This window comes from Macaca nemestrina, chromosome 10 (assembly GCF_043159975.1).
Source record: "Macaca nemestrina isolate mMacNem1 chromosome 10, mMacNem.hap1, whole genome shotgun sequence".
In the NCBI taxonomy this organism is placed as follows: domain Eukaryota; kingdom Metazoa; phylum Chordata; class Mammalia; order Primates; family Cercopithecidae; genus Macaca; species Macaca nemestrina.
The window spans coordinates 142920384-142944584 of NC_092134.1; the positions used below are offsets into that span (position 1 = coordinate 142920384).

The 24201-nt window shown below is 46.1% G+C and overlaps 1 protein-coding gene across 6 annotated transcripts in view; it reads right to left on the reverse strand.

The window, feature by feature from the left end:
- The window catches only part of LOC105463815 (coiled-coil domain containing 77), a 57593-nt gene that overhangs the window by 22843 nt on the left and 10549 nt on the right, over nucleotides 1–24201 (reverse strand). For all 6 annotated transcript variants that reach the window (XM_071072385.1, XM_071072381.1, XM_071072380.1 and 3 more), the window contains 5 exons: nucleotides 18659–18801; nucleotides 10987–11083; nucleotides 8800–8872; nucleotides 6891–6979; nucleotides 5326–5474 (listed from right to left, as the gene is read on the reverse strand). In XM_071072385.1, the coding sequence (XP_070928486.1) occupies nucleotides 5326–5474; nucleotides 6891–6979; nucleotides 8800–8872; nucleotides 10987–11083; nucleotides 18659–18801 (551 nt within the window). The remainder of the gene's footprint in view (nucleotides 1–5325; nucleotides 5475–6890; nucleotides 6980–8799; nucleotides 8873–10986; nucleotides 11084–18658; nucleotides 18802–24201) is intronic.

A 24201-nucleotide genomic window follows, 5' to 3' on the forward strand; every position in this document is an offset into this window, starting at 1 on the left:
ACGCCATTCTCCTGCCTCCGCCTCCCGAGTAGCTGGGACTACAGGCGCCGCCACCTCGCCCGGCTAGTTTTTTGTATTTTTTAGTAGAGACGGGGTTTCACTGGGTTAGCCAGGATGGTCTCAATCTCCTGACCTCGTGATCCGCCCGTCTCGGCCTCCCAAAGTGCTGGGATTACAGGCTTGAGCCACCGCGCCCGGCCTGTTTATTTTAAAAAGAACTTTTTGTTTTTGACAGGGTCTTGCTCTGTCACCTAGGTTGGAGTGCAGAGGCACAACCATGGCTCACAGCAGCCCTGACCTCCTGGGCTCAAGCAATCCTTCTGTCCCAGCCTCCTAAGCAGCTGGGACCACCTCCCAGGGCGTTTGCCAGCTCATTAAAAATTTGTGTGTGTGTGTGGAGACGGGGTCTTGCTATGTTCCCTAGGCTAGTCTGGTCTGGAACTCCTGGGCTCATACAATCCTCTCGCCCCAGCCTCCCAAAATACTGGGATTACAAGTATGAACCACTGCACCTGGCCTCCTTTTTAAAAAATCAACTTCCTGGGCCGGGCGCGGTGGCTCACGCCTGTAATCCCAGCGCTTTGGGAGGCCGAGGCGGGCGGATCACAAGGTCAGGAGATCGAGACCACGGTGAAACCCCGTCTCTACTAAAAATACAAAAAATTAGCCGGGCGCGGTTGTGGGCGCCTGTGGTCCCAGCTACTCGGGAGGCTGAGGCAGGAGAATGGCGTGAACCCGGGAGGCGGAGCTTGCAGTGAGCCGAGATCGCGCCACTGCACTCCAGCCTGGGCGACACAGCGAGACTCCGTCTCAAAAAAAAAAAAAAATCAACTTCCTGTACGAAGTCATTTTCAACAACTTTAGCCTATTTTAATTCCTCCATTCTCTGAAATTCCATCCCAGTGTTAATGTTCGCTTGTCTTATAATTCAATACTTGCTCCTCTGTCACATTTTAACTGTCAACATGCACTTTTTCCCACCCTGAGAGAAAGCATATACCTTATTTACTGCTTATTTTTGCCCCAATGCCATGAGATTGTCAAGGATAATACTAACTACTGGACATACACAGGCAGTTAACAGATTCTTGACGACCCTTTCCTGAAATTTAGAAATAGACAATGTTTCTATCTTTAAAAAACAATATCCTTGGAAGTTAGCAACTCATCAGTTTAACATTATCCCCTAGAAAAATGCTATACTGAATGATCTAACTGCTTGCAAGAGTATTAAATACCATGAAGCAATCACTACAGTTTTCTACTGAACAAATAATGTCAGATCCACTTATTTTCATGAGTAAAAGGGCACACAGATACGAGGAAAATGGTAGCATAGTGCCAAGCACACAGTAAATGTCACAAGATGAAGTATACAGGCAGGTATGTGTGCACGTACATAAAGACAGAGAGATTTCAGTTACCACACGGATCTCTCTCACTTTCAATGAGTTATTTTAATCTGTCTTACGTTACGTTCTCAATCTCAAACGGGGAAAGTATGGGCTTGTTAAAATACAAGTAGTTTGAAAGTGACACCCGAAGGGCAGTCATTAATGGCCTTGGATTTCTTCTTAGGAAGATCTGTCTAATGGAAGGAACTGATCACGTGCTCAGATATGAAGATAATGCTAAACAAGGAAGGTTACTGATATTCTGGAAAACAGATATAAAATTACAAATTACTGTGACAATTTAAAAATATCTGTCCCTTAAAAACAGAACCCAATGAAAAGTCAAGATGCTTAAGTTTTTGCTACTTAAGTGCAAAAACAGTAAAAATAAAAATGAAGATAGAGAAATACTGGCCCAATGCAAACACATTATACTATGTTAAAAGAGACATACGGCCGGGCGCGGTGGCTCAAGCCTGTAATCCCAGCACTTTGGGAGGCCGAGACGGGTGGATCACGAGGTCAGGAGATCGAGACCATCCTGGGTAACACAGTGAAACCCCGTCTCTACTAAAAATACAAAAACTTAGCCGGGCGAGGTGGCAGGCACCTGTAGTCCCAGCTACTCGGGAGGCTGAGGCAGGAGAATGGCGTGAACCCGGGAGGCAGAGCTTGCAGTGAGCTGAGATCCGGCCACTGCACTCCAGCCTGGGTGACAGAGCGAGACTCCGCCTCAAAAAAAAAAAAAAAAAAAAAAAGAGACATAGCAGGCCGGGCGCTGTGGCTCACGCCTATAATCCCAACACTTTGGGAGGCTGAGGTGGGCGGATCACCTGAGGTCAGGAGATCGAGACCAGCCTGGCTAACATGGTGAAACCCTGTCTCTACTAAGAAAGAAGTGTCAGAAGGTGCTGCCGCGTAACAAATGTCCGATAAACAACAGCTGTTATGATTAGTCTGGCTGACGCACAAGGCGAACTACAGCAACAGGGGAGGAGCTGAGGCTGAAGGTTTATTTGGTGTCAGATGATGACGTTCCTAAAAATTCATGCTAAGATATCAGGACTTTATCATAAGGTAAATGGAGACTATCAAATATTTTTAAGCAGTTGATAATTACTAATAGAGGAACTAATTCATAGTAGTGAGAAAGATATAAGAACACAAAAGGCTGGGTGCGGTGGCTCACGCCTATAATCCCAGCACTTTGGGAGGCCAAGGCGGGTGGATCACGAGGTCAGGAGATCGAGACCATCCTGGCTAACATGGTGAAACCTCGTCTCTACTAAAAATACAAAAAATAATAATAATAATAAATTAGCTGGGTGTGGTGGCGGGCACCTGTAGTCCCAGCTACTTGGGAGGCTGAGGCAGGAGAATGGCGTGAACCCAGGAGGCAGAGCTTGCAGTGAGCCGAGACTGTGCCACTCCACTCCAGCCTGGGCGACAGAGCGAGACTCTGTCTCAAAAAAAAAAAAAAAAAAAAAAACACACAAAGGATCAGCAATAGGAACAATTTAAACAAAGGAATAGAGTTTGAATTAATGTACTAAGAATGAGAGTTCAGGGCTGGGCACAGTGGCTCATGTTTGTAATCTCAGTGCTTCAGGAGGCTGAAGTGAGAGGATTGCTTGAAGCCAGGAGTTCGAGACTAGCCTGGGCAACACAGCGAGACCCCATCTCTACAAAAAATAATAAAAATAAGCCAGGTTTGGTGGTATGCACCTGTAATCCTAGCTACTTGGAAGGCTGAGGCAGGAGGATTGCTCGAGTCCAGGAGCTCAAGGCTGCAGTGAGCTATCATCACGCCACTGCACTCCAGTCTGGGCAACAGAGTAAGACCCTGTCTTTACTGGAAAAAACAAAACAAAACAATCAGAGAGGAGATACTTTCCTGAGTGCTAACTTCAGGTTATATGATTAGAAGGACTACAGGGATATTCACACATAGCCTGCGTAAGTATGGACCATTCCTAGGAATAAGACACGGAAGTACTAAATCATGAAGATCTGACAAGTTAACACAAGTTCTACAGCATCAAAAACAGCTTTGCTTTTGTGTATGCTGTGATCCATGTAGAACTGCCTGTATCAGAGAGCAGAGAAAGGACTTGAGAGGGTTTTTAGGCCCACAATCCATAGGGTTTGGAATTAAGGAATAAGAAAGTTAAGAGCTGAAGATGATCCTGTGGTTTCAAGCCTGGGAAACTGAATACATGTGATGTCATGAAACTAAATGAAAAGAAGAAAGAAGTAGTAGGTTTAAGATGGGGATGGGAGTATTTATTGGGAGAAACAAACAGTGTGGTTTCAGTAGTGGTAAATCAAACACATTCAACTGAGAATGTCCTTATGGCATTAGGTCTGGCCACTGGAACTAGGCAAAAGGGTGAAGGGGTTAGACGGGTAGAAGAACCAAGAAAGACAGGTGCTGCAGAAATCAAGGGAAATGAATTACAAGGAGGGGCTGATCTGTGATGCCAAACATGCAAGAAGATACTACGTATAATAAGGACTGAACAGAGATATAACTGGTCTCAGAAGTTAAGAGGTCGGCCAGGGCTGGGCGCGGTGGCTCACGCCTGTAATCCCAGCACTTTAGGAGGCTGAGGCGGGTGGACCACCAGAGGTCAGGAGTTCGAGACCAGCCTGGCTAACACAGTGAAACCCCGTCTCTACTAAATTTACAAAATTAGCTGGGTGTGGTGGCGGCGCCTGTGATCCCAGCTACTTGGAAGGCCGAGGCAGGAGAATCGTTTGAACCTGAGATGCAGAGGTTGCAGGGAGCCGGGATCAGCCTCTGCACTCCAGCCTGGCGACAGAGTGAGACTTAGTCTCTAAAACAAAATAAAAAAGTTAAGAGGTCAGTGGTGACCCCAGAAAGGGCGTGTTTAATAAAATGGGGGGTGAACCCCAGAAAGGGCGTGTTTGATAAAATGGGGGTGAACCCCAGAAAGGGCGTGTTTAATAAAATGGGGGGGTGAAGCCAGACTGCAGAGAGGTAAAGAAAGGTAAGCAGGTTAGGACAAAAACAATGAGGACAGAGTTGGCCATTTTTTGTTTTTATTTTTTCAGATTTTAAAAATAACTTTTATTCTTTAAAAGTACGTGCATTATAGGAAACTAAAACACATAAGAAGCAAAGAACAAAGTCATCCACAATCAGAATCGCTTTACAGTTTATAAACTGTAAAGTTTACAGGACGCTCTAGTTCCTGCGTGTATGCAGACACGACACCCCATTTTATGAGATTGAGATCGTACAATATGTATCGTGCTGTTTCATACATCAGAGATATTTACAGTTCAAAATCCCAAAGCTATATGAGTATTCTGATAACCAAGAATACACTATGCCAACTCAATCTGTTAGAAAAAAATACAATCCTGCCTTTCTTGGGACAGAAATTTCATAGAAGCCAAAAATGACAACACGTCGCTAGATAAAATCACTGGCAGAGTTCCGATTAAAACACTGAGTGTGCAGTTTTTTGGTGTAGATATGTAAACTCATGTTTTCCATATTCATGAAGGGGCAAACAAAAGAAAAGGGCTCTACGACACTGAGTCAGACAGTGTATATATCAGTGGATAAAAGAACACTTTTTTTTTTTGAGACAGGGTCTCACTCTGTCGTCCAGGCATGAGCGATTACAGGCGTGAGCCCGGCCTAAGAACGCTTCTTAACCAGCAGAAGCTAAAATACCACAGTAGATTAACAGGAGCACATGAAATACTCATCAGCTCTTCAACGGCATGCCTGGAACAGCGAGATACTCACCTACGTAGAACCAGGGGTTTCTGAGGAAGACAATTTTTTCAAGGTTCCCTTTAGTTCTATGACCTGCTGTTGTTCAAGTACAAAACGCTAACTTTTAAGTCACTCAGAAAAATAAAATACCTGTTAGGTTCAGCTTTCTTAGACACTCACTTTTTGGTTAGCTCTTTGATTTTGTTCTGATTTCTCTGGTGCTGAACTTGTATTTCCTCAAGGTGAATCCGTCTATCCTCCATGAGCCCTTCAATTTGTTCTCGAGCAAGTTTGGTCTGCTCTCCCAGCTGAGCCTGCAGTGCTTCCACCTAGACAGGCCAAAAAGGGGTGAGGAATCCAACCCTACTTCCACTTACTTCATACCTCTAGGAAAACTGAGCCTTTCTCCAGAAAAATTAAAAAACAAACAAAAAAATCTCACTCCTAATCCTCTTGTTCATTTCAAGACAAGGTCTTGCTCTGTCCCCGAGGCTGGAGTGCAAGGGGCGTGATCATAGGTCACTGCAGCCTCAACCCCATGGGCTCAGGCAGTCCTCCCTGCCTCAGCCTCCAGGACTACAGGTGTGTCCCACCACACCCAGCTAATTTTATTTTTATTTTTTGTAGAGATGGGGTCTCACTATGTTGTCCAGGCTGGTCTGGAACTTTTGGGTTTTAGAGATGGGATCTCACTATGTTGTCCAGGCTGGTCTCGGACTTTTGGGTTGTAGAGATGGGATCTCACTATGTTGTCCAGGCTGGTCTCGGACTTTTGGGTTGTAGAGATGGGCTCTCACTATGTTGTCCAGGCTGGTCTCGGACTTTTGGGTTGTAGAGATGGGATCTCACTATGTTGTCCAGGCTGGTCTCGGACTTTTGGGCTCCAGCAATCATCTAGCCTCGGCCTCCCAAGGTGCTGGGATTACAGGCACTACCATGCCCGGCCCAGTTCCTCTTAATGTCTTATAAATGGGGTTAAGCTATACAAGAGTAGATTCTTTGTCCAAACGAAACCCAGCATCTACATCACACAAACAAAGCTACAAAATCGTTTCCCCTACCCTGTGATTTTTGGCTTTTCACTATCTCCCTTGACTGCCTCCCTTTAAGACACCCTTCCTGCCCAGAAGCAAAATGACTCTTGGTTTTTGGTTTCAAAAAGTACAGCAAAATGAATATAAGGTAATTTCCTTCTCTGTGTCTGGCTATCACGACTCCACATGGAGATAGTAGCCAAAGGTACAAACTGTCATTAAATCAACAGAGATTTAACCTAGTAAGGACAGAAACTTCAGTGCAATCAGATGAACAATCATGGTTCCAAATGACACATAATAACCAGGAGGTAAGAGAATAGTTCATTATTTTCCTAGACTTTAGAACCTAAGCACTAAATAAATGAATATACCACCAAACGTTGATCTGTCAGCATAGACAAGCTTCCCTCTGCAATCTCTGTATATCCCCAGGCCAGTGGATTCTTACTTTGTAATGGTTTTGGTGGACGGGGCTTAGTACATTGAACTGAAGGTTTAGAGTAGCACTTTTAGCATGTTCAAATAGAAAAGGATGGTTTTAAAATAAAGCTCTTGGAAATTAGGAACAATCTCAATTTTCTCAGTCACATGAGGCTTAGATGGAACCTGTGTGCAAGGAGATGCTTATCACACGATACTGCGGGTACGTTATATAAAGCCAAACTTGTGGATAAAAGCCACCTGGGTCTGCCAAAACACATTCTTTACCTGCAGGATGAGTGTCTGTACGTCTCTTTGGTAATGTTCAGAACTTCCTCTTCTCTCGCGCGATGGTCTTCTTTTGCTTATTTTAGGATCTAAAATGGAAAACAAAATCCGTCAAGAAGGTTTTACCCGGCTTTTCTGTCTGCTATTGAAGCATCGCATTTCCCGCGCCGGGGAGTTCAGATTCGTTTACCTGTGAGGGACGGAAAGGAAGACGACGGGAAACACCATAACCACAGTGCTTAACTTTTCTTTTCTTTTTTTTTTTTTTTTTTTGAGACGGAGTCTCACGCTGTTGCCCAGGCTGGAGTGCAGTGGCGCGATCTCGGCTCACTGCAAGCTCCGCCTCCCGGGTTCCCGCCATTCTCCTGCCTCAGCCTCCTGAGTAGCTGGGACTACAGGCGCCCGCCACCGCACCCGGCTAATTTTTTGTATTTTTAGTAGAGACGGGGTTTCACCGTGGTCTCGATCTCCTGACCTTGTAATCCGCCCGCCTCGGCCTCCCAAAGTGCTGGGATTACAGGCTTGAGCCACCGCGCCCGGCCAGTGCTTAACTTTTCAAACAGGAATCTGTCAGGGAACTCTGCAAGATGTCACCTAAATAATCCTACTCATCTTCTGGCAGAATCAACCACTAAATTTTCCTTAGAATCAATCACTAAAATAGTTGTGTCTACTTTCTTAGTAAAATACTATTTAATCAGAATAAGGCCAGGTGTTGTGGCTCATGCCTGTAATCCCAGTGCTTTGGGAGGCCAAAGCAGGACAATCACTTGAAGCCACGAGTTCAAAACCAGCCTGAGTGACACAGTGAGAACCCCTCCCAACACAAAATAAGGTAAAATACAATAAATTAGCCAGGTGTGGTGGCATATGCCTGTCGTCCCAGCTACTCAGGAGATTGAGGTGGGAGGGTCACTTGAGTCCAGGAGTTCAAGGTTACAGTAAACCGTGCTCAGACCACTGTACTGCAGCCTGGGTGACAGAGCCTGTCTCAATCAACCAATCAATCAATCAAACAGAATAAGGAATAAGAAAAACAAAACTTAAACATTTTGGTTATGACATATCACACAATTTTCAAAAGACAAGGTTATTTTAAAGATAAGGAATGCTAAAAATTGAACTGAGCAGGCCAGGTGCGGTGGCTCACGCCTGTAATCCCAGCACTTTGGGAGGCCAAGGCAGGCGGATCACCTGAGGTCAGGAGTTTGAGACCAGCCTAACATGGAGAAACTCCCTCTCTACTAAAAATACAAAATTAGCCAGGTATGGGGTGCGTGCCTGTAATCCCAGCTATTCGGGAGGCTGAGGTAGGAGAATCACTTGAATCTGGGAGACAGAGGCTGTAGTGAGCGGAGATCACGCCACTGCACTCCAGCCTGGGCAACAAGAGCAAAACTCCATCTCAAAACAAAACAAAACAAAACAAAACAAAAAGACACAATTGAACTGAGCAAAATTTAATTTCTTGGATGGTTCAAGAAGCTCATTAAGACATTAGACCACCAAAGGCATCATTATGAACATCAATTATCACTGTACAGTAGGGAAAACATTTCCAATTGTGTACACTGTGCTTTTTTTTGGAGACAGAGTCTCACTCTGTTGTGCATTGGTGTGATCTCGGCTCACTGCAAACTCCGCCTCCTGGGTTCAAGCAATTCTCCTGCCTCAGCCTCCCAAACAACTGGGATTACAGGCACCTGCCACCATGCCTGGCTAATTTTTTGTGTTTACATCGGTTTTGCCATGTTGGCCAGGCTGGTCTCGACGTCCTGACCTCAGGTGATCCACCCACCTCAGCCTCCCAAAGTGCTGGGATTACAGGTATGAGCCACCGCGCCCAGCCTGCCCTGTGATTTTCAATTCTGCATTGATGAGAATTTCTAATAGGTTATATGTTTGTTACCTGCTTTGAAAGCTGAAGATTCATTCTGCTCACGTTCGCCTACAGCCTGGATAGTCCTTTGGAGAATGGTGACCTAAGGAAGCAAACACTGGTATTGAAGTAGCCTTCCTATAAACGTAATGTTTTATTTTTCAGCCTTAGTTCTGCAGATTGAACGCTGTAAGTTAAATTTGTCAAAACTGATATGATTATATAAGGATGTCATACATATGAGAGACCACACAAGCAAAGTAACAAACCGGATAAAACCCTGTGTTGACAATATAAACTTAAAAAAGTTGGCCGGGTGTGGTGGCATGTGCCTGTGGTCCCCGCTACTCAGGAGGCTAAGGTGGGAGGGTCGCTGGAGCCCAGGAGCTCAAGGCTGCAGTGAGCTATGATCGCTCCACTGCACTCCAACCTGGGCAACAGAATGAGACTTTGTTTCTAAAAAAAATAAAAACAAGGCCGGGCATGGTGGCTCACACCTGTAATCCCAGCAATTTGGGAGGTCGATGGGGGAGCAGATCACCTGAGGTCGGGAGTTCAAGACCAGCCTGACCAACATGGAGAAACTCCATCTCTACTAAAAATACAAAATTAGCCAGGCATGGTGGTGGGTGCCTGTAATCCCAGCTACTCGGGAGGCTGAGGCAGGAGAATCATTTGAACCCAGGAGGTGGAGGTTGTGGTGAGCCAAAATCGCACCATTGCACTCCAGCCTGGGCGACAAGAGTGAAACTCTGTCTTGAAAAATAAATAAATTAATAATAAAAATAAATAAATACATAAATAAAATTCCAGGGCTATTTGGTAATACATGATTAAAAACAAAACCAAGAACAGCTTGGGGCACAGTGGTGCACCCCTGTAGTTCCGGCTACTTGGAAGGATGGTGCTTCAGCCCAGAAGTGTGAGTCCAGCCTAGGCAACAGGCCAAGACCTCAGCTCTAAATTGTTTTTATTTTTATTTTTATTTTTTTTTTAAAAAGCAGCTCTTTGGCCGGGCGCGGTGGCTCACGCCTGTAATCCCAGCACTTTGGGAGGCCGAGATGGGTGGATCATGAGGTCAGGAGATCGAGACCATCCTGGCTAACCCGGTGAAACCCCGTCTCTACTAAAAAATACAAAAAACTACCAGGCGAGGTGGCAGGCGCCTGTAGTCCCAGCTACTCGGGAGGCTGAGGCAGGAGAATGGCGTGAACCCGGGAGGCGGAGCTTGTAGTGAGCTGAGATCCGGCCACCGCACTCCAGCCTGGGTGACACAGCAAGACTCCAAAAAAAAAAAAAAAAAAAAAAAAAAAAAAAGCAGCTCTTTGGTGGGTGTGGTGGCTCACGCCTATAATCCCAGCACTTTGGCAGGCCAACACGGGCAGACTGCTTGTGCTCAGGAGTTCCAGACCAGCCTGGGCAACATGGTGAAACCCCATATCTACAAAAAATACAAAAATTAGCTGGGCGTGGTGGTGCACATCTGCAGCCCCAGCTGATTGGGAGGCTGAGGTGGGAGGAGTGCTTGAGACCGGGAGGCGGAGGTTGTAGTGAGCTGAGATTGCACATTGCACTCCAACCTGTGTAACAGAATGAGACTTTGTCTCAAAAAAAAAAAAAAAAAGTAGCTCTTGGCCAAGGACCTTCAAGAAACAGAAGTATACATATACAGATATGTATAAAAACGCTCAGGAACTGTTTACAGAAGTGAAAAAATAGAAATAGTATACACAGACACATAACTATTTCTACAGGAATGGAAAAAGAGACGGAGGTATGTATACCAAAGTATTAACAGTGGACTGTCTCTGGGGTATAGGATTATGAGAACCTGCCACTTTTACATGATAGATTACTATACTCTGTTTTTAATGAAGACCATGGATATCATTTGTAATCAGTATAAACAAAGATTTAAAAAAGAAACTTAAGAATCAAAACTTTCTCCCACACACAGTCTGCTCCTGCTTTCCTCTCTGTCTCAGCTAAAACAGCCACCCCTCTGTGCCTCAGGTTTCTACACAGTGAAATGGGGTGAACGATGCTACTTCCTGAGGTTTTTGAAGAAAAATGCTTTAACAACTCAGGCAAACAAGGCACTATGATGGCTAATTCTCCACCTGCCTTCTCTAGCGAATATTAACGTTCTTCTGACGATGGGCCCTAGCCTGTGATTTGTGAAGCCACACTCACCATGCTCCACCAAAGCTTACTTACTTTGTGAGGAGGCTCCTTACAAAAATAGGTCACTTCTCCAGCGTCTGTTCCCACAAGAGCCAAGAGATTCTGAATCTTGTTCTTGTCTTCTAGCTCCCTGCAATTCTCATGGAAAGCAAGCACATATTATTCAATGTCCCAAGTAAGTAACCCTTGCTGTTTAAAGGATCTCCCTTCTATTTTTTTTAAACAATAGTAACCTCAAATTAAAACAGTAACCTCAAATTAAAATTGAATAGTTATGTATCCAGACTTTAGCTCTACTTTGTAAAACATCAGGTATTTCCATTCAGAGAACAGGGGCCAGGACACTTCTCAGCTCATTCTTTTTTTATTTTTTGCTCTGTCGCCCAGGCTGGAGTGCAGTGGCACCATCTCCACTCACTGCAAGCTCCGCTTCCCGGGTTCACACCATTCTCCTGCCTCGCCTCCCGTGTAGCTGGGACTACAGGCGCCCGCCACCGTGCCCGGCTAATTTTTTTTAAATGTATTTTTAGTAGAGACGGGGTTTCACCGTGTTAGCCAGGATGGTGTCGATCTCCTGACCTCGTGATCCGCCCGTCTCGGCCTCCCAAAGTGCTGGGATTACAGGCATGAGCCACCGCGCCCGGCCCTTCTCAGCTAACTCTAAAAGGGAACTGTAGCGGCTGCTGAGGGGCACTGCTCAGATCTTCCTCTTCAGGGCTGATGGCTCATTCTGCCATTTGCCAGGAATGCTGCCTGCTGATAGCTTGTAGTTGAATATCCAGCCAAGGGAACTGCCTCTCATTCCTCAGGGACAGCCCATATCCAGTGCCTGGTCAATGAGGGAACACAAAAATCCAATCCCCTTGCCTCAGTTCAGGATATCTCTGAAGAGCGATCCCAGCTTCAGAGACCCCTGTGGTGCTGGACGAGGCCTGCTGCAACTGAGTCCCAGTTTAAGTTCCCTCACTTCCCAATAAAATTCCTGCAAGCAAATCTCCACTGCACAGTCTGTTTCCCAGAGAACTCGACCTAAGATAGCTGACGTCCGGACTGGACCAACGAAGCAAACGCTAAAAAGGGATTTCAGGCTTGGTGTGGTGGCTCATGCCTATAATCCCAGCACTTTGGGCCAAGGCAGGCGGATCACCTGAGGTCAGGAGTTCGAGACCAGCCTGGCCAACACGGTGAAACCCCGGTCTCCACTAAAATGCAAAAATTAGCTGGGCATGGTGGCGCACACCTGTAATCCAAGCTACTCAGGAGGCTAAGGCACAAGAATCGCTTGAACCTGGGAGGTGGACGTTGCAGTGAGCCAAGACTGCACCATTGCACTCCGGCCTGGGTGACAGAATAAGACTCTGTCTCAAAAAAAAAAAAAAAAAAAAATTAATTAATTAATTTTAAAAAAACATAAAAGGGGATTTCAGAGCCAGTGACATGGAGATGGTTTACAGAACATGGCGTTTCAGCAAGGGAGATGGGTAGTCAACAGAGAATAGCTTAAACAATAAAAGATAAGTCAAAGATGGAAAAGAGGCTGAGGGCTGCGCCCCGTACAAAATCACAATCTCTGACTCATTTTTCAGGCCCAAGTACTTTTTTTGTTGTTGTTTTTTGTTTTTTTGAGACAGAGTCTCGCTGTCACCCAGGCTGGAGTGCAATGGCGCCATCTCGGCTCACCACAACCTCCGCCTCCTGAGTTCAAGCAATTCTCCTGCTTCAGTCTCCCAAGTAGCTGGGACTACAGGCATGCGCCACTACGCCCAGCTAATTTTTGCATTTTTAGTAGAGACGGGGTTTCACCATGTTGGCCAGGCTGGTCTTGGACTCCTGACCTCGTGATCTGCCCACCTCAGCCACCCAAAGTGCTGGGATTACAGGCGTGAGCCACCGCGCCCGGCCTCAAGTCAGTTTTAAGTCCCAATGACAACTACCTAAAGAAGAGGCTCGAACTCCTAGAAGGTAAGACCCTGTGACACCACAGAGTAGATATTCATGGTAATGATTCCCCACATCCTCCAAAGGGTCTACAGCCATTTATTCAAGTAACTATATACTGGGGAAAAGGAAAGACCTGGGCATTTTAAGGATTGCTGGATACAGGGTCCAAACTGACACTGATACCAGATAACCTGAAGCATCATCATGGCACTGGGGCATGTGGGGACCGTGGAATAAATGGAATTTGGGCATGTCCAGCTCACAGCAGGTCTATGGGATCCACCAAATCAATGTTCATTTCTTCAGTTCCCAAATGATTAAAATGGACATACGAGGTAGGGGGCAGTACCTCCAAATTAGCTTCTTGGCTTCCGGGGTAAGCTAAGTGAAAGCCTCTGAAACTGCCCTTCCCTACCCAGTCAAGATGATCAATAAAGACCTAAAGAATGCAGAGGTGGAGGTCCTTACCAAAGCCTCGTTTCATTCCTCAGTATGGCCTATACAAAACCAGGTGGATTCTGGGGATAACAGCAGACTACCACCAAGTAGGCCCCAATTTCAGGCATGGTGCCAGGTGTAGGACCTTTGCTAGAACAGAATTACTTAGTCTCAGGCACATGGTAAGTGGCGAGTAATTAGGCAAATGCATTCCTTCCTACCCCTCAAAAGACCAGAGGCAGTTCACATCATGTGATGTGGACAACGGTGTACGTTTATAGTCTTTCCCAAGGCCATGTTAATGCTTTTACTCTCTGTCAATACAGTGTAAAAGAATCTGGGCCAGCGTGGTGGCTGACACCTGTAATCCCAGCACTTTGGGAGGCTGAGGCAGGTGGACCACAAAGTCAGGAGTTCGAGACCAGCCTGACCAAGATGGTGAAACCCCATCTCTACTAAAAAGTACAAAAATTAGCCGGGCATGGTAATGCACACCTGTAGTCCCAGCTACTCGGGAGGCTGAGGCAGGAGAATCACTTGAATCCGGGAGGCAGAGGTTGCAGTGAGCCGAGATCACGTCACTGCACTCCAGCCTGGGTGACAGAGTAAGACTCCATCTCAAAAACAAACAAACGAACAAACGAAAATAAACAAACAAAAAAGAATCTGGATCTGGCTACACTACAGATCGCCAGGAGCTCACTACTGATGATATTGCACTTAATCAGACTGCATGAACAAGAAACAGCAAGTGCACTGGGACCTTTGGTAAGACACGTGTGCTCCAGAGGGCTGGAGATGAACCTCACGAAGCACATCAGGCAAGTCTTTAAGGCTGTGATCTAGGTAGGCCAGGATATTCCCTCCGAAGTAAAGATCAAATTATTTCGTCTGGTACCTGCTACACCGAGAAGGAAGCATAATGCCTGAAAGGAGTCTTCAGGCTCTGAAGACAACACAGTCCGTATTTTGGAACACTGCTCTGACCCACGTACCAACTGACACAGAAGGCGAGCTTTCAGCGCAGCCCAGAGTTGAAAGGACGCGCTGCGGCTTGGGACATGTAACTCGGCAGATCCTATGGTGTCTGTGGTGGCACAAGGTACCAACCGGAGTTTACGGCAAGCAACACTACAAGAATCGTGACAGACCCTGAGAATCTGCCGCAAGACCACGCCGTCTACAGCTGAGAATGACGTCACATTTGAAAACCAGCTTCTGCCATGCTACTAGATCCCGCTAAAAATGGAGCACCTGACGGCGGGACACCAACAAAACCATGTGGTGAGGCTGGGCACGGTGGCTCACACTTGGAATCCCAGCACTTTGGGAGGCTGAGGAGGGCGGACTGCTTGAGCTCAGGAGTTCGAGACCAGCCTGGGCAATATGGAAAAACCCTCTCTCCACAAAAAATACAAAAATTAGTCAGGTGTGTTGGCTCATATCTGTAGTCCCAGCTACTTGGAAGGATGAGGCAGGTGGATCACTTGAGCCCGGGAGGCGGAGGTTGCAGTGAGCGGAGATCATGCCACTACATTCCAGCCTGGGTGACTGGGAAAGACCCTGTCTCAAAATAAATAAATAAATAAATAAATAAATAAATAAAAATAAACCATGTGGCTAAGTCTTTTCAACAAATGATGTTGAGAAGGCCGGGCGCGGTGGCTCAAGCCTGTAATCCCAGCACTTTGGGAGGCCGAGATGGGCGGATCACAAGGTCAGGAGATCGAGACCATCCTGGCTAACCCGGTGAAACCCCGTCTCTACTAAAAAATTCAAAAAACTAGCCGGGCGAGGCGGCGGGTGCCTGTAGTCCCAGCTACTCGGGAGGCTGAGGCAGGAGAATGGTGTGAACCCGGGAGGCGGAGCTTGCAGTGAGCTGAGATCCGGCCACTGCACTCCAGCCTGGGCGACAGAGTGAGACTCCGTCTCAAAAAAAAAAAAAAAAAAAAAAAGCAAATGATGTTGAGAAAACTGGACATCCACATGCAAAAGAATGAAGTTGGAACCTTACCTAATGCTATATTCAAAAATTAACTCAAAATGGATCAAAGACCTAGACATAAGAGCTAAAATAATAAAAGTTTCAGAAGAAAACATAGGAGCAAAGCTTCCTGACAATGAATTTGGCAATGATTTCTTCGATGTGATACCAAAAGCAGAAGCAACAAAAGAAAAAAAATACATAAATTGAACTTCATAAAATTAAAAACGCCTTGCTCGGCATGGTGGCTCATTCCTTTGGGAGGCTGAGGCAGGAGGATCACTTGAGGCCAGAAGTTTAAGACCAGCCTGAGGAATATAGTGAGATCCTCCTGTCTCTACAAAAAAAATGAAAAAAAGAAAATAAATTAACCAGGCATAGTGGTGCACGCCTATAGTCCCAGCTACTCCCGAGGCTAAGGCAGGAGGATCACCCTGGCTGACAGAGCGATACCCTGCCTCTAAAAAAAAAAAAAAAAAAAAAAGGAGAAAATAAAAAGGCAATCTATGGAATGGGAGAAAATATTTGCATGTATCTGTATGTCTAATAAAGGTTTAGTATCCAGAATATATAAAGAACTTCTATGGCCAGGCACCGTGGCTCACATCTGTAATCTCTGCACTTTGGGAGGGTGAGGTGGGAGGATCACTTGAGCTCAAGAGTTTGAGACCAGCCTGGGCAACATAGCAAAACTCCGACTCTACCAAAAATACAAAAATTAGCCAGGCGTAGTGGCACATGCCTGTAGTCCCAGCTACTCGGGAGGCTGACATGGGAGGAGAGCTTGAGCCCGGCAGACAGAGGCTGCAGTGAGCCGTGATCACGCCACTCACTGTAGCCTGGGCGACGGAGCGAGACCCTGTCTCAGCAACAACAAAAACAACCCAATTATTAAAATGGGCAAAAGATCCAAATCAACACTTCTCCAAAGAAGATATATAAACGGCACAGGAAAGACGCTCGAGATTTTAAGATGCAAATCAAAACCACAATGGGACTCCCTCACACCCATTCAGATGGTTACTATCAAAGAAACAGAAAATAAGGCTGGGCACAGCGGCTCAAGCCTGTAATCCTAACACTTTGGGAGGCAAAGGTGGGCAAATTGCTTGAGCCCAGGAGTTTGAGACCAGCTTGGGCAAAACGGTGAAACCCCATCTCTTCAAAAAACACAAAAATTAGGCAAGCACAGTGGTGCACACCCGTGGTCCCAACTAATTAGGAGGCTGAGGTTGCCCCCAACCTCATCCAAGCCTGGGAGGTTGAGACTGCGGTGAGCTGTGATCGTGCCACTGCACTCCAGCCTGGTTGACTGAGCAAGACCTTGTCTCCAAAAAAACAAAACCCAGAAAATAACAAGTGTTGGCCAGGCACGGTGGCTCATGCCTGTAATTCCAGCACTTTGGGAGGCTGAGGCAGGAGGACTGCTTGAGCTCAGGAGTTTGAGACTAGCCTGGGAAACATGGTGAAACCTTGTCTCTACAAAAAAAAAAAAAAAAAACCATAGCTGGGCATGGCGGCACATGCACGTAGTCACAGCTACTTGGAGGCTGAAGTGTGAGGATCACCTGAGCCTAGGAGGTAGGTAAAGGCTGCAGTGAGCCAAGATCATGCCACTGCACTCCAGCCTGGGTGAGATCCTGTCTCAAAAAAAAAAAAAAAAAAAAAAAAAAAGGCTTAAAGGAAAAAAAAAAAGAAAATAACAGGTATTGGTAAGGATGTGGAGAAACTCAAACCCTTGTGCACTGCTGGTGGGAATATAAAACAGTATAGCCACTATAGAAAATAGTATGGCAGTTACTCAAAAACACAAAAACAGAATTACCATATGATCTACTTCTGGGTATATACACAAAAGAATTAAAAGTAAGGTCTCGGACGGGCACAGTAGCACACACCTGTAATCCTAGCACTTTGGGAGGCTGAGGCAGACAGATCACTTGAGCTTGGAAGTTGGAGACCAGCCTGGGCAACATGGCAAAACCCTGTCTCTACGAAAATTACAAAAAAAATTAGCCAGGCATGTTGGTACACACCTGTAGTCCCAGCTACTCAGGAGGCTGAGGTGGGTGGATCGCTTCAGTTTGGAAGGCGGAGGTTACAGTGAGCTGAGATCCACTGGCGGATGAATGGACAAACCAAATGTGGTACGTACATATAATGGAATATTGTTCAGTCTTAAAAAGCAAGAAAATTCTGACACATGCTACCACATGGACGAACCTTGAAGACATTTTGCTAAGTGAAATAAGCCTGACATAACAAATATTGTATGATTCCACTTACGTGAGGTACCTGAAATAGTCAAATTCATAGAGACGAAAAGTAGAAGGGCGTGTTCCAGGAACTGGGGTAACGGGGAGGTGGGAGTTACTGTTGAATGGTATACAATTTCAGTTTAGGAATATGAAAATGTTCTAGAGTTCAACGCTGGTGACAGTTGTGCAACAATGTGAATATACTTAATGCCATTGAATCGTACACTTCAGACGGCTAAAATGGTAAACTTTTGGTTCTGTGTATTTTCCCCTCCCACTCCCAGCACACACACACGGAAACGCACTGTAAGGGAACACGTAGTGTACTGCTCAGATTCCCCCTCATGATCACGACATTTATCTCCCAGGAGCTCAGCTCTTCTCTAAAAATTACACTTGGCTGAAGGGGGCTTCCGCCCCGACGTTTACACACCCTCCCTGGGGACAGCCTGCATCCTATGACTGGTCAATGGGGGGACACAAAAGTCTGAGTCCTTTGCCGCCGAAAGACCACCCTATCCTTGGTGCTCCCTACGGGGTTGGCTAAGGCTTCTGTTACCATTGTATCCATTCGTATTCTACCCCTGCCCAAATCTGCTCATAGCTATTATTCCAGAGAGCTTCTCCAGTAACTGCCCTGAAGGCAAATCTCCATCTCAGAGTCCATTTCCTAGGGAATACAACCTAAGAGAATTCATGTGGAGAAATGCATCTTTCTAAAAGTAATTTAAAGGGCTGGGCATGGTGGTTCACGCTTGTAATCCCAACACTTTGGGAGGCTGAGGTGGGCGGATCACTTGAGGCCAGGAGTTCGAGACCAGCCTGGTTGACAGGGCAAAACCCCATCTCTACAAAAATACAAAAATTAGCCAGGCGTTGTAGCGCACACCTGTGGTCCCAGCTACTTGAGAGGCTGAGGCATGAGAATCGCTTGACCCAGGAGGCGGAGGCTGCAGTCGAGATAGCACCGCTGTACTCCAGCCTGGGCAATGGAGACTGCCTCAAAATAAATAAATAAATACATAAATAAAATACAAGTAATTTAAAGTTATAACTCCAACATTTCCCTTCTCCTGCTTGGTACCTGATTCTCAGTCGGTCATTTTCTGAGTAGAGGCGCAAAACATGTTCCCGCTCTTGGAAGAGGCAGACCTGCATGTCACTTAGAGCTTTCTGCAATTCAGCAATCTCTTCCTCCCTCTGCTGCAAATCACATTCAAGTTTATGCTGCAGAAAAACCACAATGAGAAGCTGAAAGACACTGGGCTTCAATGGAGTATCTCTCACTGCATAGGGAGGAGTCTACTCATGTAGAAATATTCCAGAGTAGGCCGGGCACGGTGACTCACGCCTGTAATCCCAGCACTTTGGGAGGCCGAGACGGGCGGATCATGAGGTCAGGAGATTGAGACCATCCTGGCTAACACGGTGAAACCCCGTCTCTACTAAAAAATACAAAAAACTAGCAGGGCGAGGTGGCGGGTGCCTGTAGTCCCAGCTACTCAGGAGGCTGAGGCAGGAGAATGGCGTAAACCTGGGAGGCAGAGCTTGCAGTGAGCTGAGATCGCGCCACTGCACTCCAACCCGGGCGACAGAGCGAGACTCCGTCTCAAAAAAAAAAAAAGAAATATTCCAGACTAAATAATTTCGCCAATACAGAATTCAAATGACAGCAATAGGCATGCATAGACTGGAGTTTGTTTGTTTATTTATTGAGATCAAGTCTTGCTCTGTTGCCCAGGCTGGAGTGCAGTGGCACGATCTCAGCTCACTGCAACCTCCACCTTCTAGGTGATTCTCGTGCCTCAGCCTCCCAAGTAGCTGAGATTACAGGTGCATGCCACCACGCCCAGCTAATTTTTGTATTTTTAGTAGAGATGGGGTTTTGCCATGTTGGTCAGGCTGGTCTCAAACTCCTGACCTCAAGTGATCCACCCGCCTCGGCCTCCCAAAGTACTGGGATTAAAGGCATGAGCCACCATGCCTGGCCTTGACTGGAGTTTAAGAGCTACAGGATGAGTGTGAAGTTTGCATTTAACATCAAAGCTCTCACATCTTCCTTTTACGGACTATAGAATCCAGAATGCCGTACGACTCACCTATTCTATCCACAGCTTTTTTTTCTTTTTGAGACAGAGTCTCGCTCTGTCGCCCAGGCTGGAATGTAGTGGCATAATCTCGGCTTACTGCAACCTCTGCCTCCCAGGTTCAAGTGATTCTTCTGCCTCAACCTCCCGAGTAGCTGGGATTACAGGTACACACCACCACGCCCAGCTAATTTTTGTATTTTTAGTAGAGATGGGGTTTCACCACGTTGGCCAGGCTGGCTTGAACTCCTGAGCTCAGGCAATCCACCCACCTTGGCCTCCCAAAGTGCTGGGATTACAGGCGTGAACCACTGCACCCAGCCTATCCACATTTTTTTGTTAATGTTTCCTGTATCATAAGCATTATTATGACATGCAGAAAAACAAAGATGAAAAGATCTGATTCCTGTCTACAGAGCTAAGGAATTTCATGGGGAGAGAGGCAAAGGATTCAAATAAAATAATTACTTCATGAAAGCATGCATGGTGAAATGGTGTGGGGGAAAGCGTGGCAGGAATAAAAATTCTGAAATGCTTGGGAAATCAAAGCACTGCCACCAAAGAGCTGACACTTGACAGACGAACAGAAAACTGGTAGAGAGAGAAGCAGACGGTTGGTACTCCAAGAAAAGAGAACAGGAAGTTAGAACCATGAGAGAGCCTGATGTTGGTAGAAAGGAAGATCTCGTCACGTGCTACAACATGGACGAAACTTGAGGACGTTATGCTAAGTGAAGTAAGTCAGTCACTAAAAGAAAAACTACAGTATGATTCCACTCTATTCTAGATAAATCCTGCTCTTTTTTTTTGAGACGGAGCCTTGCTCTGTCGCCCAGACTGGAATGCAGTGGTGTGATATCAGCTCACTGCAACCTCCACCTCCTGGGTAATTCTCCTGCCTCGGCCTTCCAAGTAGCTGGGACTACAGGTATGTGCCACCACGCCTAGCTAATTTTTGTATTTTTTTTTTTTTTTTCTTGAGACGGAGTCTTGCTCTGTAGCCCGGGCTGGAGTGCAGTGGCCGGATCTCAGCTCACTGCAAGCTCCGCCTCCTGGGTTCCCGCCATTCTCCTGCCTCAGCCTCCTGAGTAGCTGGGACTACAGGCGCCCGCCACCGCGCCCGGCTAGTTTTTTGTATTTTTAGTACAGACGGGGTTTCACCGTGTTAGCCAGGATGGTCTCGATCTCCTGACCTCGTGATCCGCCCGTCTTGGCCTCCCAAAGTGCTGGGATTACAGGCTTGAGCCACCGCGCCCGGCCAATTTTTGTATTTTTAATAGAGACAGGTTTTGCCATGTTGGTCAGGCTGGTCTCGAACCCCTGACCTCAGGTGATCCGCCTGCCTCGGCCTCCCAAAGTGCTGGGATTAGACGTGAGCTACCATGCCCGGCAAATCCTGCTCTATTTCTAATTCATAGAAATAGCAAGTAAAATTGTGGTTACAGGGAGTGTGGGGAGAAATGATCTGTTTAAGGGATGGAGTTTTGGTTTTATAAAATGAAAACATTCTAGAGATCAGTCACACAACAATGTGAACATACTTAACACACCAGGCAGGCAGATCACTCGAGGCCAGGAGTTCAAGACCAGCCTGACCAACATGGCGAAACCCCATCTCTACTAAAAAAACAAAAATTAGCTGGGCGTGGTGGCACCCTATAATACTAGCTGCTCGGGAGGCTGAGGCATGAGAATTGCTTAAACCCAGGAGGTGGAGGTTGCAGTGAGCTGAGATCGAGCCACTGCACTCTAGCCTGGGTGAAAGAGCAAGACTGTCTCCAAAAAAAAAATTATATATACATATACACACATACTCACACACACAAACACTTAAACACTACTGAATGCTTAAAATTGGTTAAGGTCATTAAAAATAATTTGACAAAGGCTGGGCTCAGTAACTCACACCTGTTATCCCAACACTTTGGGAGGTTAAGGTGGGAGGATGCTTGAGCCCAGGAGTTGAAGACCATCCTAGACAACAGAGTGAGATTCCATATTTACAAAAAATAAAAAATTGGGCAGGGTGCAGTGGCTCACGCCTGTAATCCCAGCGCCTTGGGTGGCCGAGCCAGGCAGGTCATCTGAGGTCAGGAGTTCAAGACCAGCCTGGTCAACACGGTGAAACCCAGTCTCTACTAAAAGTACAAAAATTAGCCGGGTGTGGTGGTGGGCACCTATAATCCCAGCTACTCAGGGGGATGAGGGAGGAGAATTGCTTGAACCTGGGAGGCAGAGGTTGCAGTGAGCCGAGATCGCGCCACTTCACTCCAGCCTGGGTGACAAGAGCAAGACTTCATCTCAAAAATAAAAAAGAAAATAAAAAATAAAAAATTAGCTGTGCATGGTGACACAAGCCTGTTGTTCCCAGCTACTTGGGAGGCTGAGGCAGGAGGACTGCTTGAGTCCAGGACTTTGAGGCTGCAGTGAGCTATGATCACACCACTGCACTCCAGCCTGGGCAACAGGGCAGGACCCTGACTCAAAAAACAAAAAAACAAAAAACCTAGAAGTCTATAGATACATACACAATGTGATAAAAATGACAAATAAATAGTAACAACTTATTCGGAGAAAGGGACAGCATACAGGTCCACAGTGGAACTCAAAAGGTTGGAAACACTTTTTTTTGTAGAATCTACAAAAAAAATTAGGCTGGGCATGGTGACTCACACCATGTCCCAGTAAATGTATTTAGAGATGCTGCATCACTGTCATCTGGCAACCAGTCCCCATCCTGAGGCTCTTCAGTAGCTCAAATGGAATGAATTACCCTATAATTCATTGTATATACACATAATGTGAGAAAAATGACAAGCAAACCTCCAAAAAACAAAAGCCTAATAAATTTGGACAAGCACAAATATTTCAGTACTGCGAGAGTGAAAAATGTGAGGCCAACTGGGAATGTAAGAGACCAGAGGCAGGTACTGGCAAGGAGGATACTGTCATAGTTTAGACGCAACTCAAGCGTCTGCATGAGCATCGTGGCAAAAGTGATGTGGGTGTGGGAATGGATTAAGTAATATTTAGGAAGCAGAATCAATAGGACTTGCCAAAAGATTCGGTGTAGGGGACTTGAAAGAACCGTAGGCAATCATGCCATTTACCAAGACAAAGAATAAAGAAAAGTTAAGGAATGAGGAATGGAGGGAGGCAAAATGGTGGCGGTACATGTGCGGGTGAGGAAGAGGGGGTAGAGAAAGGAACTTCGGGAGAAAAGTGAGTCAGGGTTAGTTATTTAACAGTCTTCATCACATACGTAGTAGTGTAATACAAGGATAAAACAAGGTCATTTATAGTAGAATCTGGAAGAACTTTGACGTTTAAGAGTAAGGAAAGAGAGTTGTTAATGGACACTGAGATGAGCTGATCAGAGAGGTTAGACAGAAATTGTGAAAGAAAAATGACACAGCAATCAAGAAAGGAGGCCAGGCTCATGCCTGTAATCCCAGCACTTCAGGAGGCCAAGGCAGGCGGCCCACAAGGTCAGGAGTTTGAGACGAGTTTGGCCAACATGGTGAAACCCCGTCTCTACTAAAAATACAAAAATTAGCTGGGTATGGTGGTGGGCGCCTGTAATCCCAGCTACTCGGGAGGCTGAGGCAGAAGAATCGCTTGAACCCGGGAGGCAGGGGTTGCAGTGAGCCAAGGTCGCGCGCCATTGAACTCCAGCCTGGGTGACAGAGCGAGACTCTGTCTCAAAAAAAAAAAAAAAAGGAAATCAAGAAAGGAAGAAAATTACAGAAAAAGAGAGGTCAAAAGTGACAAACACTGCAAAGGACAAAAAAGAGAAAAGTTTGGCAAAGAGGTACTTGGAGAACACAGAAGGCACGGTTTTAGTGGTGTGGCAAGGACAGAGATGAAACTGCAGTCGAGAAATTCCCCAGCTGGGCACGGTGGCTCATTCCTGTAATCCTAGCACTTTGGAAGGCCGAGGTGGGCAGATTGCCTGAGCTCGGGAGTTTGAGACCAGCCTGGGCAACACGGTGAAACCCTACCTCTACTAAAAAACAAAAAATTAGCTGGGTGTGGCAGCGTGCACCTGTAGTCCCAGCTACTTGGGAGGCCGAGGCAGGAGAATTGCTTGAACCCGGGAGGCAGAGGTTGCAGTGAGCCAAGGTTGCATCAGTGCACTCCAGCCTGGGCGACAGAACAAGACTCTATCTCCAAAAAAAAAAAAAAAAATTCTCATTCAGTGAATGGGAAAGTCAAAAGATTCTGGAAGTGTGACTGGGAAAAGAAAGAGCCATTTATATAAAAAGAATAGCTAGAGAGAGAAGCCCAATGAAAGAAGAGTTTTTCATTTTTCTTTTGAGTTGGGAAAGACTGGAGTATGTTTATATACTGAGAAGAAAAAGCTAATATCAAGCAAGAAGTTAAAAATACGACAGAAAGCGGAGAAGAATGATGGAGCAAGGTTTCTCAGGAGGAAAAAGGGGTGAGGGTCACAGGAGGCATTGGATCAATCCAGCTCGAACGGGCACAGATGCCCTGTTCCCGAAGCAGTCAGAAGAATGATCATCAGAAGGTGACTGAA